The sequence below is a fragment of the Ovis canadensis genome, chromosome 18 (assembly GCF_042477335.2).
Source record: "Ovis canadensis isolate MfBH-ARS-UI-01 breed Bighorn chromosome 18, ARS-UI_OviCan_v2, whole genome shotgun sequence".
Lineage (NCBI taxonomy): Eukaryota > Metazoa > Chordata > Mammalia > Artiodactyla > Bovidae > Ovis > Ovis canadensis.
The window spans coordinates 47,327,923-47,344,548 of record NC_091262.1 but is presented as its reverse complement, the minus strand read 5'-3'; the positions used below and the strand labels follow the sequence as shown (position 1 = coordinate 47,344,548).

At 57.3% G+C, this 16,626-nt stretch overlaps 2 protein-coding genes across 6 annotated transcripts; one reads left to right on the top strand and one right to left on the bottom strand.

Moving 5' to 3' along the window:
* Positions 1–544: 544 nt before the first annotated feature.
* CPLX3 (complexin 3) lies at positions 545–4,730 on the top strand. Its single transcript, XM_069560213.1, has 3 exons — positions 545–713; positions 1,846–1,933; positions 3,615–4,730. The coding sequence occupies exons 1-3, from the start codon at positions 550–552 to the stop codon at positions 3,837–3,839; spliced, it is 477 nt and encodes a 158-aa protein (XP_069416314.1). The 5' UTR covers positions 545–549; the 3' UTR covers positions 3,840–4,730.
* A 4,279-nt stretch (positions 4,731–9,009) lies between these two features.
* On the bottom strand, positions 9,010–16,126 carry ULK3 (unc-51 like kinase 3). Of its 5 annotated transcripts, none has more exons than XR_011250463.1 (16): positions 15,895–16,126; positions 15,101–15,241; positions 14,897–15,017; positions 14,095–14,199; positions 13,271–13,414; positions 13,007–13,089; positions 12,238–12,393; positions 11,962–12,067; positions 11,715–11,755; positions 11,386–11,488; positions 11,185–11,281; positions 11,021–11,099; positions 10,905–10,945; positions 10,479–10,526; positions 10,261–10,327; positions 9,010–10,141 (listed from the first exon to the last, which is right to left on the bottom strand). XR_011250463.1 is itself a non-coding variant. In XM_069560184.1 (16 exons), the coding sequence occupies exons 1-16, from the start codon at positions 15,994–15,996 to the stop codon at positions 10,125–10,127; spliced, it is 1,455 nt and encodes a 484-aa protein (XP_069416285.1). In that variant the 5' UTR covers positions 15,997–16,126; the 3' UTR covers positions 9,010–10,124. The 5 variants fall into 5 exon arrangements, 4 of the variants coding, with proteins under 4 accessions (XP_069416285.1, XP_069416286.1, XP_069416287.1 ...); XM_069560184.1 differs by having other exon boundaries at positions 10,443–10,526; positions 11,185–11,249; XM_069560185.1 differs by having other exon boundaries at positions 11,185–11,249.
* Positions 16,127–16,626: the final 500 nt, after the last annotated feature.

Below are 16,626 nucleotides of genomic sequence, written 5' to 3'. Positions count from 1 at the left end.
GATTCCCCACTCTCTGGTCTCCCTCCCTTTCTCAGCGTCAAGCTCTTTGGGCAGCTGCTAGGGCGGCGGGTTGGAAAGGAGGTTGGGGTAGAGCCCAGGGCTACTCGCACCTCCCAGCTGAAATCCTAGTTATCAGCCATCCGGGGGAGAAGGAAGCAGGGATAGGAGGGTTCTGGGGTGCATAAAAGCACAACTCATTCCCCTGGGGAGCGATCCCCCCCGCCCCCCGCCCTCAACAGCAGCCCCAATCCGTTGCCGGCAGTGCCCAGCAGAGCTTGGCATGGAAGGAGGCACGTTGGGGAGGCGGGAGTGAGGCGCGGGCACGTGGTCCAGTCTGCTCAGCCCCGTGCATGCCCCCCGCCCCCTGTGAGGAGGGGTTTGGGGCTATGGAGGCGGGCCCGGGCAGGGGCGGGCGGTGGGCGGCGCAGAGCGTGGGGCGCCAGCCTGCGGCGGGAGCTGTCCCTGAGACCTAGTGCTGAAGTAGGAGCGGACGTGCCTGGGTGCCCGCCGCGTGGTAACCGGCGCCCGGTGCCCAGGTCAGCGAAGACCATGGCGTTCATGGTGAAGACCATGGTGGGAGGCCAGCTGAAGAACCTCACTGGGAGCCTGGGGGGCTGCGAGGACAAGGGGGACGGGGACAAGTCGGCCGCCGAAGCGCAGGGCATGAGCCGAGAGGAGTATGAGGAGTATCAGAAGCAACTGGTGGAAGAGAAGTGAGTGGCATCCCTTGCTGACTCCACGGCCCTTCCCACCCCCCAAGAGCCGCCCGGCCCACCCTTAGGGCAGTCTCAGACCCCGAGCCCCTCCCCTACTTTTCCAGAGGAGGTAAGGGCCGGGCCCTCTAGGCTGCCCCCAGAGCCACCCCGTCTCCAACCTAGAACCCCGCTCCACTTTTACATTCGGGCCCAGAGGGAGTGGGGGCAGGGGCGACAGGGGCCTGAGACGAGGTGGGGGCACGTGCATTTCTGACGAAACAAGTAATCCCTTAATCCGATCTGGTCTCAGCCGTCTGTGTCTTCCAACTGGAGCTCCTCTGAGCCTGAGGCTCAGAGCAAAGCGCTGCAGCTGAGAGAATCAGTCACAGAGATATCCTGAGATGAGGACACTCTTGTGCGAGGACAATGCTGGGACAGAGAGGTACCTGGAGTGGACTTAGGAGCTCAACTCCACACTAGGCTTCTTGGGTCAGATCCTGGCTTCGCTTCTTTTTTGCTGGGTGACCCTAGGCAAGTTACTTTCTGTGCCTCAGTTTCTTCTTCTGTAAAATGTGGGTGGTGATAAAACATGCTGTATATGTTTATGAGGGTTAATACTTAATGTACATAAACCGCTTAGCAAGACACCTGGCACATGGCAAACCATTAAATGTTAGCTATTATTTCACTTAATCATGATAACAGTTTTGTGAGCTGCAAAATCTTATCCTCATTTTACAAAACAGGAAAGTAAATTATTTACTCAAAGACAAAAAGTGGTAGTGGAGCCAGGATGCGAACCCGTGTCTGTCCCAAATACTTTTCCCCACACTGACACAACCTGTCAGAAAAAGAAAAGACAGACCGAGTCAGACGCCACCTATGTTAGAATCTGGAAAGCCAGACAGACTGCCCCGATAGCTGCATAGGGCGATGTGTGTGGAGGCAATAAAGGGCACTGTGATACCCGAGAGAGGCAGTGAAGATTAATCTTGGCTGGTTAGAGCACCCAACATACCTGTCCGCGGCCTGCGGGGGCGGGAGCCAAGTAAACTTCGGCTAGGACGTAGAGACCCTTCCCGCCCCTTCCTCGCAGGCCCCGCCCATTTTCTCAGCCCCGATGGTGATTCCGCCCCCGGTGTCCCCACAGGATGGAGCGGGACGCGCAGTTCACGCAGAGGAAGGCAGAGCGGGCCACGCTGCGGAGCCACTTCCGAGACAAATACCGGCTGCCCAAGGTAAGCTTAGGACGCTGGGCTGCAAGACACATCTGGGACCCTGAGCTGTGGGCTCCGGACCCCTTTGCCGTACTCCTGGCGCTGCAACTCTCAAGGAGTGTTTGATTAAATTAACGATTCTCTCACTCCTTCATTCATTCACGGTTAATTAGTGCCTGCCAAGGGCCAGGGCTTGACGCTGAGAGGTAGCCCAGTCCAGATGGGTTTGTGTTTCTGGAGTCAATCCAGGCCCCTTCTCTCCTCCAACTCCCACTCACCCAACCCAGAGTCAGGCCTAGGCATATGAAGAGTTGGAAGGCAGTAGATTCTACCTCAGGGGTAAAATCTCTTGGCGCTTCTGAACACCCAGGGAGGGAGATGGACCGAGAGTAGGCAGCACCTTCTGTGTGCTTGATCTTCATGCCCTTACCTAACCCTTCAGTAACTCTGCCAGGTAGCTACTACCCACATCTACAGATAAGGAAACTGAGGCTCAGAGAGATTAAGGGACTTGGCTATGGTCAGACACAGCCAGAGAGTGACGGGAGTGGGAAAAGAGATCAAGCCTGTACTTGCTGAGCCTGCACTTGCTCCCAGACCCCTGGTTGCCTTCCAAAGTATGAAGTCTGTCTGCAGAGAGTAAAGTACCCCCTTGACTGCCCAAGTAGCTAGGAGGATGTCTCCTCTAGGCTCTGCAGCATCAGATGACCATGTGAGAGTTCTGCTCCTGTTGCCTAAGGAGGGAACTGAGGCACAAGCCACTGCCCCTGCCCAGAAGCTAGACTCTGAGGAGAAAGGGAAGCACAGGCTATACCTGAACTTGATCTTGCAATTGAATTGGAGGATCAGATATGTGAACGTCATATTCACTCATTCAGTACATGTTTACTGAGCCCCTGGCTGCCTCTGATTTCCCACAGAGCACTAGTCTTTTGAAAATCTCTCAAAGGGAGAGTCAAACTCAGCTAGGAATGGATCATCCTCAAATGCTTGCACTAAGCATATAAGAGAAACAACTCTGCCATCAGAGAACTCTGAATACCCTAGGAGAGAGAAGACTTGGCTGTAACTGAGTAGGACATAAAGTGGAAAGCCAAAGGGCCCCCAAAGGGACAGGGAAGTGCAATGACCATCAGTAGGTAGGTGCTGTGCAAAGAAGACACAGATGTTGGAATGAGGGACATAGGTTTACATTTAGCTCCCCCACTTCCAAGTGGCGTGACTTTGGGCAAATTACTAAAGTTATCTGAGCCTCAATTTCCTTATTTGTAAAATGGAGAAAATAATACCTACCTCACAGGGTTGTTGTGAGCATTAAAAGCACTCAGCTCGGTGTCAACCATGTGATAGGTGTTGGATGAATGGAATCCATCACTGTGATGGGTAACATTCTTCAGTGTAGTTAAACACAACTTAGCTGACTCAGTCTGACTCCGAAGTATTTTTATGTTGTCGTTACTCACTGCGCTAATGTCTTACCTTCAGTATCTCAGGGTGAAGTCAGGCGGTGTGAAAGGGCAAGGTCTCCATATCCAAGCGTCAAAAGCTTGATCCTGGCATGGAGAAGGAGGGCTGAGTTCACTGGAACCTGGAGTTCCAGAATCCTGGGGCCTGGAGCTCAGTCCAGGCTCCTCCTTGCCCCTCAACTCTGAGTCCCCACAGACCTGCAACCCTATCGCACCCCTTTCCCTCTTCCCTTCAGAATGAGACAGACGAGAGCCAAATCCAGATGGCAGGTGGAGATGTGGAGCTGCCCCGGGAGCTGGCCAAGATGATTGAGGAGGACACAGAGGAGGAGGAGGAGAGGGCCTCGGTCCTTGGGCAGCTGGCCAGCCTCCCTGGCTTGGACCTCGGCTCACTCAAGGACAAGGCCCAGAGCACACTGGGGGACCTCAAGCAATCAGCTGAGAGGTGCCACATCATGTGACTACTTCCCCTGGGGTGACCAGACGGCTGGGCCCACACAAGCGCTGAGAACATGTCTCAGCTTCCAGGGACCCATATCCCATCTTGGCTTTGTCTCCCTGCCCCAGGCCAGCCCCAGGACCCTTCTCATCCAGGGCTCCAGTCTGCCTTCTGCTCTCGCCCTCTCCACTGGGAGCAAAGTTCCCATTCCTCACCCTACCCCTCAGGACCCAACATCCCTACTCAGCCTGGGAAGGCCTCCCAGGATTGTAGGAATAGACCTGACCCTATCTGACCATGCCCCCAAGTTCCTGCACATAGGAGAACCCATAGAGGGACATACAGAGGGACACAGAGATCCTGGTGTGAGCAGAGGGGTATGTCACAGATGCACCCCAGCACACAGACACAAACACGGGCCAGCTCCCCAGGTGCCTAGCTCCTCTAGACAACACTCAGATATGCTCAGGGGAGCTTTAAGCAGACACTCACAATAGACAGGAGGCCTGAGTTCAAGTCTCCACATTTATTCTCCTTGAAACCCACCACCCTTTCTGGGCCTCAATTCATCATCTGTAAAATTGGAACGGACTGGGTGATTTCTAAGACTTCCTAGCTTGGCCTCCCTGACCCTTGAGAGTCAGCCCCACACCCCTCCTTGGGTAGAGCAGCAGCTGCAGCCATAGTCTCAAGCGGCTGCCACTGTGGGCTCTGGCTCTTGGAAGCTGAGTGATGCTATGTGAGGGGCTTAGTGCCAAGGATGAAGCTGGCAATGAACAGTAGCCCAGGAGGCTCCAGGCCTTCTCTGGGCCCAGGGCCCAGACAATTTCTGTTCTGTTCCTGTAGAACTCTCTCTGGATTCCATAGCTGGATTTCCTCTCTCAGTTCAGTGAAAAATAAAAATTCCAAATGACTTGCCTATTTTACTTCTTACTGACCTCCAGGAGTCTCGGGTTTCACAGGCCCCTAACCTTGCCCTTGGAGGGGTATTCTCTACCTCCTCATCCACAGCTTCATAGGAGTGCCAACTCCTATAAGATACTCAAGCAGTCATCCAGATGGGCTGCACCAGGGAAGGCAGGAGGCATTACCTGAGCCTGCAGGAGGGGCTAAGATTCAATCACAGCTGTCTCTGGCACCTGTGCCTATCCCCTTCCACATCTTGGCCATCAAAGGTGTAACAAAACGAAGGCAGGGCAACTGCCTTCCAGCCCAGGCACTGCTGTGTGACTTTGAGCCGGTCCCTTTCCCTCTCTGAGCCAGTTTCCTTCCCCGCTGTGATATTAAGAGCCCCTACTCAATAATAATAACACCTGGTTCAAAGGGTGGCCATTTGTAAAGCCCTTGGCACATGATGGACCATATCAATAAATGGTAACTTGTTCTTAAAAAAAAAAAAAAAGTGTAGAGTCCAAATCTCATCTTGCTCACCTATGTGTGTGCTCCAGGGGTGGGGGTTATCCAGGAGACCAACCAGGAGGCTCTGCAAGCAGGCCATCTCAGAGGCCTGAGAGGAACAAGGTGCTCCAGGCAGATCCTGGTGCCCCTGTTTGACACCAGACTGTAGAAAAGCCAGCCAAGATTTACAGGCAGAAGAGCCATCTCAGGGTTTGGTTTCAAGGGCAAAGCTTCCATTAGGCTCCTTTGTAAAATAAGAGCAAGAAACATAAAACCTGTGCAGTAGGTAATGTGGGGAGGGAGAGGTGGGAGAGAATGAGAGGACAGTGAGTTAGGATGGTGGGGGCAGGGAGGGACACAGGCCCAGGATCTGGGCAGTGATGCTCAGCTGTCACGCTGGGTCTTCTCTCTTGAACACCACAGGAAAAGGGGCCTGGGCTGCCCCCAAGCGTGATCATGGGACCAAAACCCCTCCTGACCTTCCTGGAGCTGGAGGAGACCAAGTTCTGGCCCCAGGTTGTGGGGGGTGGGGCATGGGCCACCCCGGCAGCATCAGCAGCAAGGCCCACGTCAGCACTCCGCCCTCCAGGGGCCTTCTGCCTAATGGGACTGGACAGACCCTTTCCCCTCAGTGGTTTGCAGGACCAAAAGCGAAAGAGCAGGGATGCAGGCCATGGGGAGGCCAGGGGGTGAACATTCACTGAACCCTCACAAAATGGGCTGGCTGGGGCCTGTGGTTAGGGAGTGGGAGGGGGCCAAGCCCCCACTCTGGCTCCTTGCTCACAGCCTGAGAACCTTGAGGGGCCCTGACCTGTCTGCCTGTCCCTGGAATCAAGGTGGAGGGGGCAGTGAAGGCTTTGGGGCTCAGGCAGAGATGGGCAAGGAGGGCGGGCTGAGGGGTGCACAGGCTCTGCTCACCTCCCCGCCTCACTCTTCCTTCCCCTGCTCTCTGGGCTTCCCTGTCAGCCCATGGCCCTCTCATCTGTATCTCCAACCCTCGGTCTCCTTCCTGGCTGACACCCACCCAACACCTACACCCTCAACGTGATGCTGACCTAGCCTAGCTGGAGTCCCCCCTGCATCTGCCGCACTCTCAGCCCTCAGCCCCACAGTCCACCACTAGACTGCCACTCTCCTCCCATCCTGCTTCTACCTCCACTTAGACCATCACCTTCTTGATTAGTCCACCCTCCCGGTGTGATGTTAGGGCCACAAAGCCACTTACCACCAAAACTTTCGAGACCGATGCAAGTCCCACCATTAGCGCACCATAGTTTAGAAAAGGTTATCTTTCTTCTCCCGGCCCCTCCCTCCTGTTCTCTCCTTTCTTCCTTCTCACCCTGCAGGCAGTCTGAGGGTACAGTACATGTTGACAGGTGATAAGACAGCCCCTCCAACTCCTGTCACTTTCAGGAGGAAGACAGCAGAGCTGGCTGGCCTGCTCCCTCTCACCCCCACCCTCAGGCTCTCTGGCTCTAGAAACAGGACTTCAGGGAGATAAGTGGCGACTCCTGGCCCCTGCTGGGCTCAAGTCCCCTTCTGCCTTCACCCCTGCAGACAGCCCAGGCCTGGTTCCCAGAAGGAGGAGGGGTACAGAGAGAAGTGACTTTCTGGAGGCCAGTGGATCTCCAGGGAGGAGCTGGAAAGGGTGGTGATGGGTTTGGAGTTGAGAGGCTCTTTCCCTTCCCCCAGTGGCCATATGGTCCCTCCTCCACCACTGGAGGCCCTGGCAGGGGCAGGCAACGGGACATCTGGGGGATGTCCATTTGCTGAGCCCGAGCTGCTGGCAGTGCCTACTGACCCAGCTGACTCCCGAGGCTGGGTTGGGGATGGGGAGCCACACATGAGGGGAGCGCGAGGGAACCACGGAGCCTGCTGCCCTGCCTCCCACCCGGTGCCTGCCAGACATTACTGTTCCCAGAATCCGTGTGAGGCTCACTGGGTCTGGGAATCAACAAGAACCGCGCCTGTCTGTTCGATCATGACTGCAAGTCTATGTGGGGTGTGCATGGGTGTGTTTTTGTAGGTGTCTGTGGCCCGTGCCCTGTTAGTATCTGTGTGTGTGTGGCGGGGGTGGGTGTGAGTTACTCTGGGGAAAGTGCAGTGGCCCCTTCTTTCACACCCCAGCCTCCGGGTTGGGCCATCTCCCTCTCAGGGAGGGCCTGGATGGCAGCTGGCCTCTGAGGACAACGGCCCTTCTAGACGAAGTCCCTCAGGAACCAAGGTTCTGTGTCCCTCACCCCAGTTGGTCAGGCAGGCTGGGCAGAGACGCCTGGGTCCCTTAACCTGCTCCAGAGGCCCATCTGCTTCTCCCAGGGCTGGCCCCTTGGGAGACAGAGGGCCCAGTGCTGGCCCCTTGGGAGACAGAGGGCCCAGTGCTGGCTGGGCTGGGGGGACTTGGTGGAGGTGAGAGGACCGGGCAGGGTGAGCACCCAGAGGCTGGGAGGGAGAGGTGGCCTGCCCTGTCTTGGGCACTCTCAAAGTGTTAAAGGTGAGAGACGGAAACTCTCGCTCCTAGGAAAAAGACTTATTAAAAAAGATTAGCATTATTTCCCACAGGCCTCTGTCATTTAAAGAAAGCCCTGGGGAGCCCCAACTCCTCTGGCTGGGCTGCCTCCCTCCTTGGCAGGTGGCTTAGACACATAAACGTCTCACCCAGGGAGGGCCCTTCCCCAGGGCCTCCTCCACCAGCCTCCGGCTGCAGGTCTTTCCTATACCCAGTGCCCTCACAGGGGCCCACCCCCTGCCACAGTCACATGCAGAATGCTATCGGGCCCCTGTCCTCAGACCGCCAATGCAGACATCACAAATAGAAACTGGGGCCTCCGGGGCCAAGCGATTAGTCTTTCACAAACCCCATCCTTCCTCATTCCCATTCTCCCTCCCATCCATTTCTCTCAATTTATCCACCCAACTGGATCCATTCATTCTCCTCCTTCCTTCTCATTTTACTCAGAGGGCTTTCTGTCTAGCCCACTCCCAGAAATAATCTGAATGCATTCCTCTGAAAATAAGTTTTGAATTCTGTGTGCCAGGCTCACAGGTTCCCATGGGGCATTTACCTTCATCCTCATTTTACTGAGAAACAAGCTACTCAGTGGGTCTCAAACTTCAGAGCCACAGAGCAAGGCCAGGATTTTAGCTCTGCTTCCTGCCTTCCGGGTCACCGCTCCACACTGCCACCCAACGGTCAGGCTTCTGGAGAAGTTAGCCCTTTAAGGTCTGCATGGAAGGCTGACCAGCGAAGGAACTCGGGCCTTGGTGGCTGCCCAAGGGGGCGAGCTCAGTCTCCCTAGGTCCCCAAAGATGCTCCTCCCACCAGAAGGTGGGCAGAGGGCTGCTGGAAACAGCCCCAACTTGGGGGGCCCTGGGGAGCTGAGCATGAGACCCTAGAGGATGCCCTTTCCCTAATCCGGCTCACTGGCACAGGGGGAGACACGGTGTAGGCACCGGGTCCTCTCTAGGACGAAGAGCATGCAGCACAGATGTTCAACAGAATCACACCTGCCACCGGGCCATCCTCCCCGTGCAGACAGGAAGGGCCTTCCCTGGGCTCTGAGGCCTGTGCTTGCAGCTCCCTATTGCTCTCCTGGGCGGTAGGAGGCCTGGCAGGCGGGAGAGCTGGAACCCCGGGGGCTGAGGGCAGGGAGCAGATGAGGCTTTCACTTCCCTGACCCTGTGACCTCCCCCAGCCTCCCGCATTCCACCCAGCTTTTCCTGGAGCCCCTCTAGCCCCAGCCTGTGAGCTGGGGCTCTCTCTCCTGTTTTTCCCAGGGCAAGAAGAGAAGAACAAATTCAGAAAATAATTTAATAGAAAAACAATGAATTATATTCTTTACACCCAGTCTCCTATATGGAAGGCAGACAACTCTTGCCCCAAGGAGGCATTTAAGGACAGAAGGATTAGAAATCACTAACACCCTCTCTGATTGTTTAGAAAAGAAAAGGCTAAATAACTCCAGGTAGACATATTCGTTCCAGGTTAAAGACACTTTGTTCTCCTGGAAGCCCACATAGGGGCTTGAGGAGAGAGTAATAGTGCCACTGGAGAGACGGGGAGAACCCAGCCCAGGAAAGGGGAGGGAGCTTGCCTGGGGTCACACACAGGTGGAGCAGCCGTGTCAGACCCAGGATCAGGTCCCTGGATCACTGGTTCCCCCGGAGCCCGCATGCCTCCCCATCCCAGGCCTGGACCAGCTCTGCAGTCAGTATAGGCATTCCTCAGAGGGATGAAGGTGGGAGGGATGAGGATTGAGGACCCATCCCCTTATGCCCCCCAGACCAGGGCAAGAACAAGGCATGGGTTTCTCAAATTTGCCCCATTTCTACCAAAGATATTATTTTCATGCATGAAGGATAATCTTAAAATATCGAGAGGGTAGGCCGGGGTCAGCTCCCAGGAAGACTGGTTGAGCTCTGCAGGGCTGAGTGCATATGGTGGGATGGGTGGTCCCTGAGGGGTCTTGGAAGCCCTGTTCCCGTGCACAGAGGGAGGTGAGGCTCCCAGGAAAGACAGAGGTGGGCACAGCTGCCTGCTGGCAGGGAGTGAAAAGAGCAGGAGTGCCCTGCAGGGCCGTCACCTCAGAGTAAAACCAGAAATCAACAGGCTCAGTGCCCAGCAACCACCAAACAATAAGTCACGTGACAGAAACACACTTCTCCCAGAGTTCTGCCCACCCCAGGCCAAGGCCCAGTGCTCCCGGCACACACTATGGGCTCTTAGACTCTCTAGGGAGTCAGGAGTCTCCCAAGAGGTGCTGGGGATCCTGTGGTATGCGGGCGGGTGGGGGGTCCCAGAATTGCCCATCCAGGAAGCCTGCTCCTTAGTGTTGCTGAGGGCCACAGAATTCTGGGGGCCAGCTGGGGTGCATCCCCAGTTCCCAGTGATCTGTCTGATCATCCTTCAGGGTCACTGCAGAGTACAAGCTGTGGAGGGGAAGTGGAGAGCGTCAGTCTTGGGTCTCCGGCAAAAGAGGCAGAATCTAGGGCTGCCCCAGTCTTCATCCCTCCTCAAGTGAAGAGTCAGACCCCAGGGCAGGACTCACAGCTACGAACAGACTCCGACAGCCCCTCTTTGTCCAGGGTCTCGGCCTCCCAGTGAGCCTCTTTCATCTGCAGAACGTAAAGGACAGACTGTGATGGAGATGCCTTCAGACAGTAACGAGAGGGAGACACAGTGCAGGGGGCAGGGGATAGCTAGCCACAGGCAGAGCGGAACAGAACGCACACAGCTTCGCCCCTGGGTGGGTCCCCACAGGCCCACCTTGACCTGCTCCTTCAGGTATTCAGCCCGAGCCATGAGATTCTGAACCTGCCAAGGGAAGACATGTCCAGGGATGTGGGGTGAGGAGAGGCCTTCAAGTCAAGCTCCTTCTCACTCCTAATGCTCCCTGGGATCCTCTGCCTCATCAGAACAACTTGCCTGAGTCCTTCTCTGCGCCTTCCTCCAGGAAGCCTCCTGACTGCTGCTCAGGGTCCCAGAGGGACCCCGCCTGTCCCTCTGCCCTGACCCCAGCACCCAAGCCCTGATGACGTGCACAGGAGTCACCAACTTAGCAAGTCTATGAGGTTTGACTCCGAGACCTGGGGCACCTTGAGGGAACCCAAGGAGGTCCCCACACATGGAAGCAGGGCAAATGGGGACGAGGAACCCCACCCCCCCACCGACCCTCCCAACCCCAGTGGGCACCTCAGTGTGAAGCAGCTCCCGCCTCCGGCCTGGGGGCTCCGCTGCAGAGAGAGGGAGGGCACGTGGTGAGGGCGGGGTGGCTGGGGCTGGTGGGGAGGGTGGGGTTGGGGCCGTACCTGCCAGCAGCAGCAGCAGCTCCCCCAGACTGTGCTGGTACAGGGCCAGCGCGTCCTGCTCCCCGCCAGCCTCTTCCTCCTGCAGCCACGTGGACACTAGGTCGTCTAGGGGCGTGACCTGGATTCCTCCTGCCCCACCCAGACCCCTCCCAGCAGCTCCAAACCTTGGCCATGGCGGCCGAAGCCATTTCTAGGGCAGCCAGGAGGCGCGGCTTGTCCCGGGCCATCTCTGGGATGAGGGGCAAAGGCGCACTGTGAGCACTGTGAGAGGAGCCGTCTGCTTTCTCACCTCAGGACGCCTACCTCCACCTCCCTCCCCCTTGGGCTGGAGGGAAGTGGCTGGGGAACTGGTGGTCAGGGCCTACCTCTGAGCAGGTCTCGGGCAGAGGTCCCCTGCCTCAGCAGGGCCCGATTGGAGGAGGAGACGATGGCCTTGAGCTCCTCAGCCCGGGACACATACTGCCCTACCTGCTGGAGGGCAAGGGGCTGAGGAAGGGCTGTCCCCCACTGCTTCCCTCGCCAGCACCCAGCTCCAGGTTCACCCTCTGGGTCCTCAGTGATTGCCCCAAACTTCAACGTCAGGGGCCAACTGGGGCCGGCCTGAACCCCTTCCCAGGGAGGGAGGTTCCTCTAGGAGAGCCAACCCTCAGAGGCCCTGGGACCCTTCCCCATGTCCTCAGGGGACTCTGATCACCTTCGCCTTAATTGCCTCCTTCCGCTGGGCGTCCACTTCGTCTGCAGAAAGTGGGGGGTTTAAATGAGGCCTCTGAAGCGAGGAGACCTCTGCCTCACACCAACCCCTCTGGAATCCCACAAAGCACTGAATTCCAGATTTCCCCACTGTCTTGTCTCCCACAAAATTCTGGAAGGGGAGCTGCTTCTGGAAGCCAGCCACCGTGGCTGTGGCTGACCCCACCCTGCCACACCTGCCTGGCACTCACAGTGCAGGGCGGGCACAAAGAAGTCCAGGGCCTTGCAGTAGAGAGACAAGGCGGCCGCAGCGTCCCCCTCCTGGTCCTTCTTCACAGCCTGCACCACCAGGGCGGTCTGCGGGAGGGTAGATTGGGAGTCATGCCAATAACACTCACTGCGAGGGGTCATCCATACCCTGAGCCCACCCTCTGCCTCCTGCTGGGCAGGTCACCTGGTCACCAATGAAAGGGGTCGATGAAACCCCCCACCTGCCCTCAGCCCACCCGTCTCCACTGGCTGCTCACTGCTCGTGCCAGGCTCTCCCCACTGGGCATGTGCTCCAGGTCTACCCAAGGGTGGGCGAAGAAGTCCTGGAAGGAGATGCGGCGGCTGGGGTCCCGCTCCAGGAGCCGCTGCAGCAGATCTCGGCAGTCCTGGGAGAGTTGGGGCCGCAGGGGGAGCTGCAGGGGTAGGGGTGGAACAGATTACACTGGGCTCTGGCACTCTGGCCCCCAGCCCCCAGGGCCTGTCAGGACCACCCTGCCCTGGGGGGCCCCCAAGACACACATCTGACAGATGGAGAATATGAGACAAGGAGGAAGAGTGACAGGTCAGAGTGCGACAGCCAGTGAGAGCCAAGCCTCGTCCCCAGGCTCCTGTCTTTGTGATCCTATGGACTGTAGCCTGCCAGGCTCCTCTGTCCATGGGATTCTCCAGGCAAGAATACTGGGAGTGGGTTGCCATTTCCTCCTCCAGGGGATCTTCCCAACACAGGGATGAACACGCATCTCCTGTGTCTCCTGCATTGGCAGGCAGATTCTTTATGCCACCTGGGAAGCCCTTCTCCCCATGGGGAACCTATAACAGGCTGTAGGGCACGCCTCTTACTCCTCACTATGGTTGATCTGGGTTCCCGGGACTGAATGGAGCCAACTTTCAGGCTAGAGCGTGCCCAGCTCCACAGTGGTGGCCTGGAGCCCACACCCTAGTCTGTGCAGGTGTCAGTGAGCTCTGCCACCTCAGGGCCCTGACTCCCGCTGCCCCTCACAGTTTCGAAGGCCCTGCTAGACCTACCTCAATAACCCGGTTGCTCCGGATCTTCTCTTCCAGCTCTGAGAACGACCTGGAGGCAAAGGGGGGCTGCCCGAAGAGGGCTTCTGTGGAAGGGAGGCAGAGGGCAGGCTGGGAGGGGATAGGGTCAAGCTGGGCCTGGCCCACTCCTGGAGAAGGGCGCCAGACCAGGAGGTCAGTGTTCTCATTAAAACCCTTCAGGAGTGGCCCAGTGATGCTCTGACTGAGGCTGCTCTGACAGTGGGGGGCAGGGGACAGAGCTCTCACCATACAGGATGACCCCCACAGACCAGAGGTCTACACGGGCATCGTACTGCCGCTGACACACCATCTCGGGAGCCATGTAGAGGGGGGAGCCACGAAGCACATGCTTCTCATCCCGGGGGGACATGTGCTGTGCAAAGCCAAAGTCTGCAGGCAAGAGGCCAGGCAGCAGGCTCAGTTTCTGCTCCTGCTTTACAGACTCCCCCTGGGCTCCAGGGCAGAGCTCCTCCCCACCCTCTAGACTCACCAGGATTAACCCCACTTCCCTACTTTGCTCATGTCGTTTCTCTCACTACAAACCCTTCTACCTCTTTGAGGGCATATATTCTCCCCATCCTGCACAGCCCCCTGCACACCTTTTCCCAGGAAGCCCACCCTGATCACACCAGCAACGAGGGTAAGGGCTCACTAGGGGTTGACCTCTCCCTCACTGTCCTACTCAGCTCAGTGGACCTCTCTGGCCTCCAGCTTCAAGTCAGTTCTCCTCCAAATTTCATCAGGGGCCAAAACTACCCCTTTTCCCACTCCACACTTTCCAACACTGCCCCAGACTGAGCCATAGTTCGGTGATGGATAAAGGACTAAGTCTGGTCACACTCTGAACCCTGATCCCACCCAGGATATCACATCGCTGGAGTCGAGCATCGGTAGCCTGAGAAAGGCCCTACCTTTTGGTGACAGGGCCTGTCCCTGGACATCCCAGCCTGTCGCTGTCTGATGACTCAACAGAGGGCTCCATGAGAACCAGGGCTGAGCGAGCCCAGGCAGGAGGAGGCCTCTGCACACCCACCCTCAAAACCTCCACACCTTCCGTTCCAGACTCACACCTGCCAGTTTAAGGTGGGGCTTCTCCAGGGAGCTCAGCAGAATGTTCTGTGGCTTCAGGTCCAGGTGAGAGATGTTCCGTTCATGTAAGAACTGCAGGGCACTGGCTAGGCAGGAGGAACCGTGTAGAGTGACAGGTCAGAGAAGCCTCTCTCTCCCTTCCCCTCTCGCACCTGCCTGCCTGCCCAACCCCAGTTCTGGCCTGGTCTACCAAATGCTTTTTTTTTTTTTTTTTTGCCTGTGCTACATCTCAGCTGTGGCATGTGGGATCTAGTTCTCTGACCAGGAACTGAATCTGGGCCCCTTGCGTTGGGAACGCAGAGTCTGATCTAACCACTGAACCACCAGCAAAGTCCCTACCAAATGCTTTACATACAAGCACCAGGCTCCGCTCCCCCGACTAAGACTTTGCTTGACCCCCACCTCGAGTGACCTCCTTCCTCCCTTGTACCCCTTCACAAGTCTCCCCTCCTCCTAGAAGCCTCCCTAGATGCCCCAGTCCTTTAGGCCCTTGCTCTTCTTCTTGGCAAAACACTTGGGTCTTTGGAATGTTCCACGAGGTCTTTATGTTACTGAATATGTTTCACATGTGGAAGCTTGTACTCCCCACAGATGGGACTCCTCTCCATCTCTCTCACAGCATCCTTAAGCTGGGGATGGGCAAAACGAAGAGCGGGCCCTACAAATCCAAGCTGGGATGGCGGGCAACTGCTAAGAGTGTCACAGCTCTAAGCCTGGGGCAGAGGTGGGGTGGGAGAGCAGAGACATGAGAAGGGGTGTCAGGCTGGGGTCAGAGGCTTTTACCCAACTGCTGCATGAAGACCCGAGCCACCTTCTCAGGCAGAATCCTGCGGGTGTGGATGAAGCGAGACAGGTCACCTCCTGCGCAGAACTCCATGATGAGGTAGATGTTGTCACTGTCCCACTGGAGTTAGAGGCAGAGAGGAGGCTTGAAGAGAGTGGCCCTTCTCAGCCCCCTTTGGTGGTCGCCCCATCCCAAGCCCACACCTGGAAGTCTTTCAGCTGTACAATGTGGGGGTGTTGAATGCCCTTGAGGATCTCAATCTCTGTCAGGAGGTTTTCCACCGATGCCTTGTTCAGACTCTTCTTGGCCACACACTTTATGGCTACCACCTCCCGAGTATCCTTCTGTGGGGATAGGATATTCAAGGGCTCTGCCTTGAGAGGACCAGGAACCATGCATGGCCAGAAGGCTCTGGTCCCCTCTGACCCTGCTCCTCCTCTCTGGGGCTACCCACTCACACCAGCATTCAGGTTGCCCAGCTGCCCTTTCTCAAGGCAGTAAGGCACCCAGATTCTGGAATCCTGGCTTCCCTACTAGCCTCTCTGCTTCACAATCCCTTTCATTGTATTCTAGAGTGCCCCTGCTAAGGCATGTTATTTACTATTCTAAACTGCCCACTCTGCTTCCTAAGTGGGTCCAGCCTTCTAGAACCCTGCCCCAGACTCCTCCCAGCCCACAGGTATCCTCCCTGTTTGGAGCCTATTCTTCAGCCACTAACGCCGAGGCTCCATCGAGGTCTTCACTCGTTTCTCCGCACAACAGCGGTGTATATTTGAAGACCTATCTGTGGCGGTCACCGCGCACCTCCTCCACAGAAGGTCGACCTGGCACAGGCTAGGCCATGCACCCTTAGCTCACGCCGTCTCAACCTCTCCCCGTTTCCCGGCCCCGTTTCCCGCTTGCTTAGCGTCTGGCGGGCACTGGGGCCAGAACCTCAGAAGTTCTCGAGCCCCCAACTGCTGCCTCGCACAGAAGCCCCGAGGCGCCCCGCACCCACCTTGGCGTAGGCCTTGTACACCGTGGCATACGTGCCACTGCCCAGGCGCTCAGTGAGAATGAAGCCGTCGAGCCGCGGGGGACCCCAGCCGGACCCCGCCATCCCGACAACCCGCGCCCGCGGCCGGGCGCTTCCTGGTTCCCGGAGCCGGGGTTCCGGCCAGGAGCCTAGAGGGGAGCGCGCGCGCGGCGGTAGCACCGGACTCCACACTGCCCCGAGCGGCGCCCGCCGGAAGTGCAGCGAGGCAGGCTGGGCGGGGCCCCGGCCCCCCACCGCCCCCGCGCCCCTCCCCTCCAGGTGCTCCAGGTGCGGCTCCTGGGAGCCTCCGCCTTCACCTGCACAGGAAATCAGATGACTCGCCAGTACCCGCAAGATACATTTGGAGATACTCATGTCCTCGCAGGCCTAACGGGAATTAGCAGAGGCCAGCGGACGAGGTCCCCCGGGAAATCCCATGCAGGCTGGACAGCATCTTATTAGAGATCGCCCATGTGAATGGGATAGGAGAGAGAAGCCCCGTTTAAGACGTGGATAGGGTGTGTTCAAAGAGGCCCCTCTCCTCCAAGACCAGCAACTGTGAATGTGAAAGTACTGGAACAAGAAAGTACCATGGAAGAGGACAAGCAATCTCAGTAAGGGGCTCGCCCCCAGGGGTGAGGGACTGAGCCTGCCCAAACTGGCCAGGGAGTAGAGTGACCAGACACAGCACCTTCACTGTCTCTTCTCACCTAT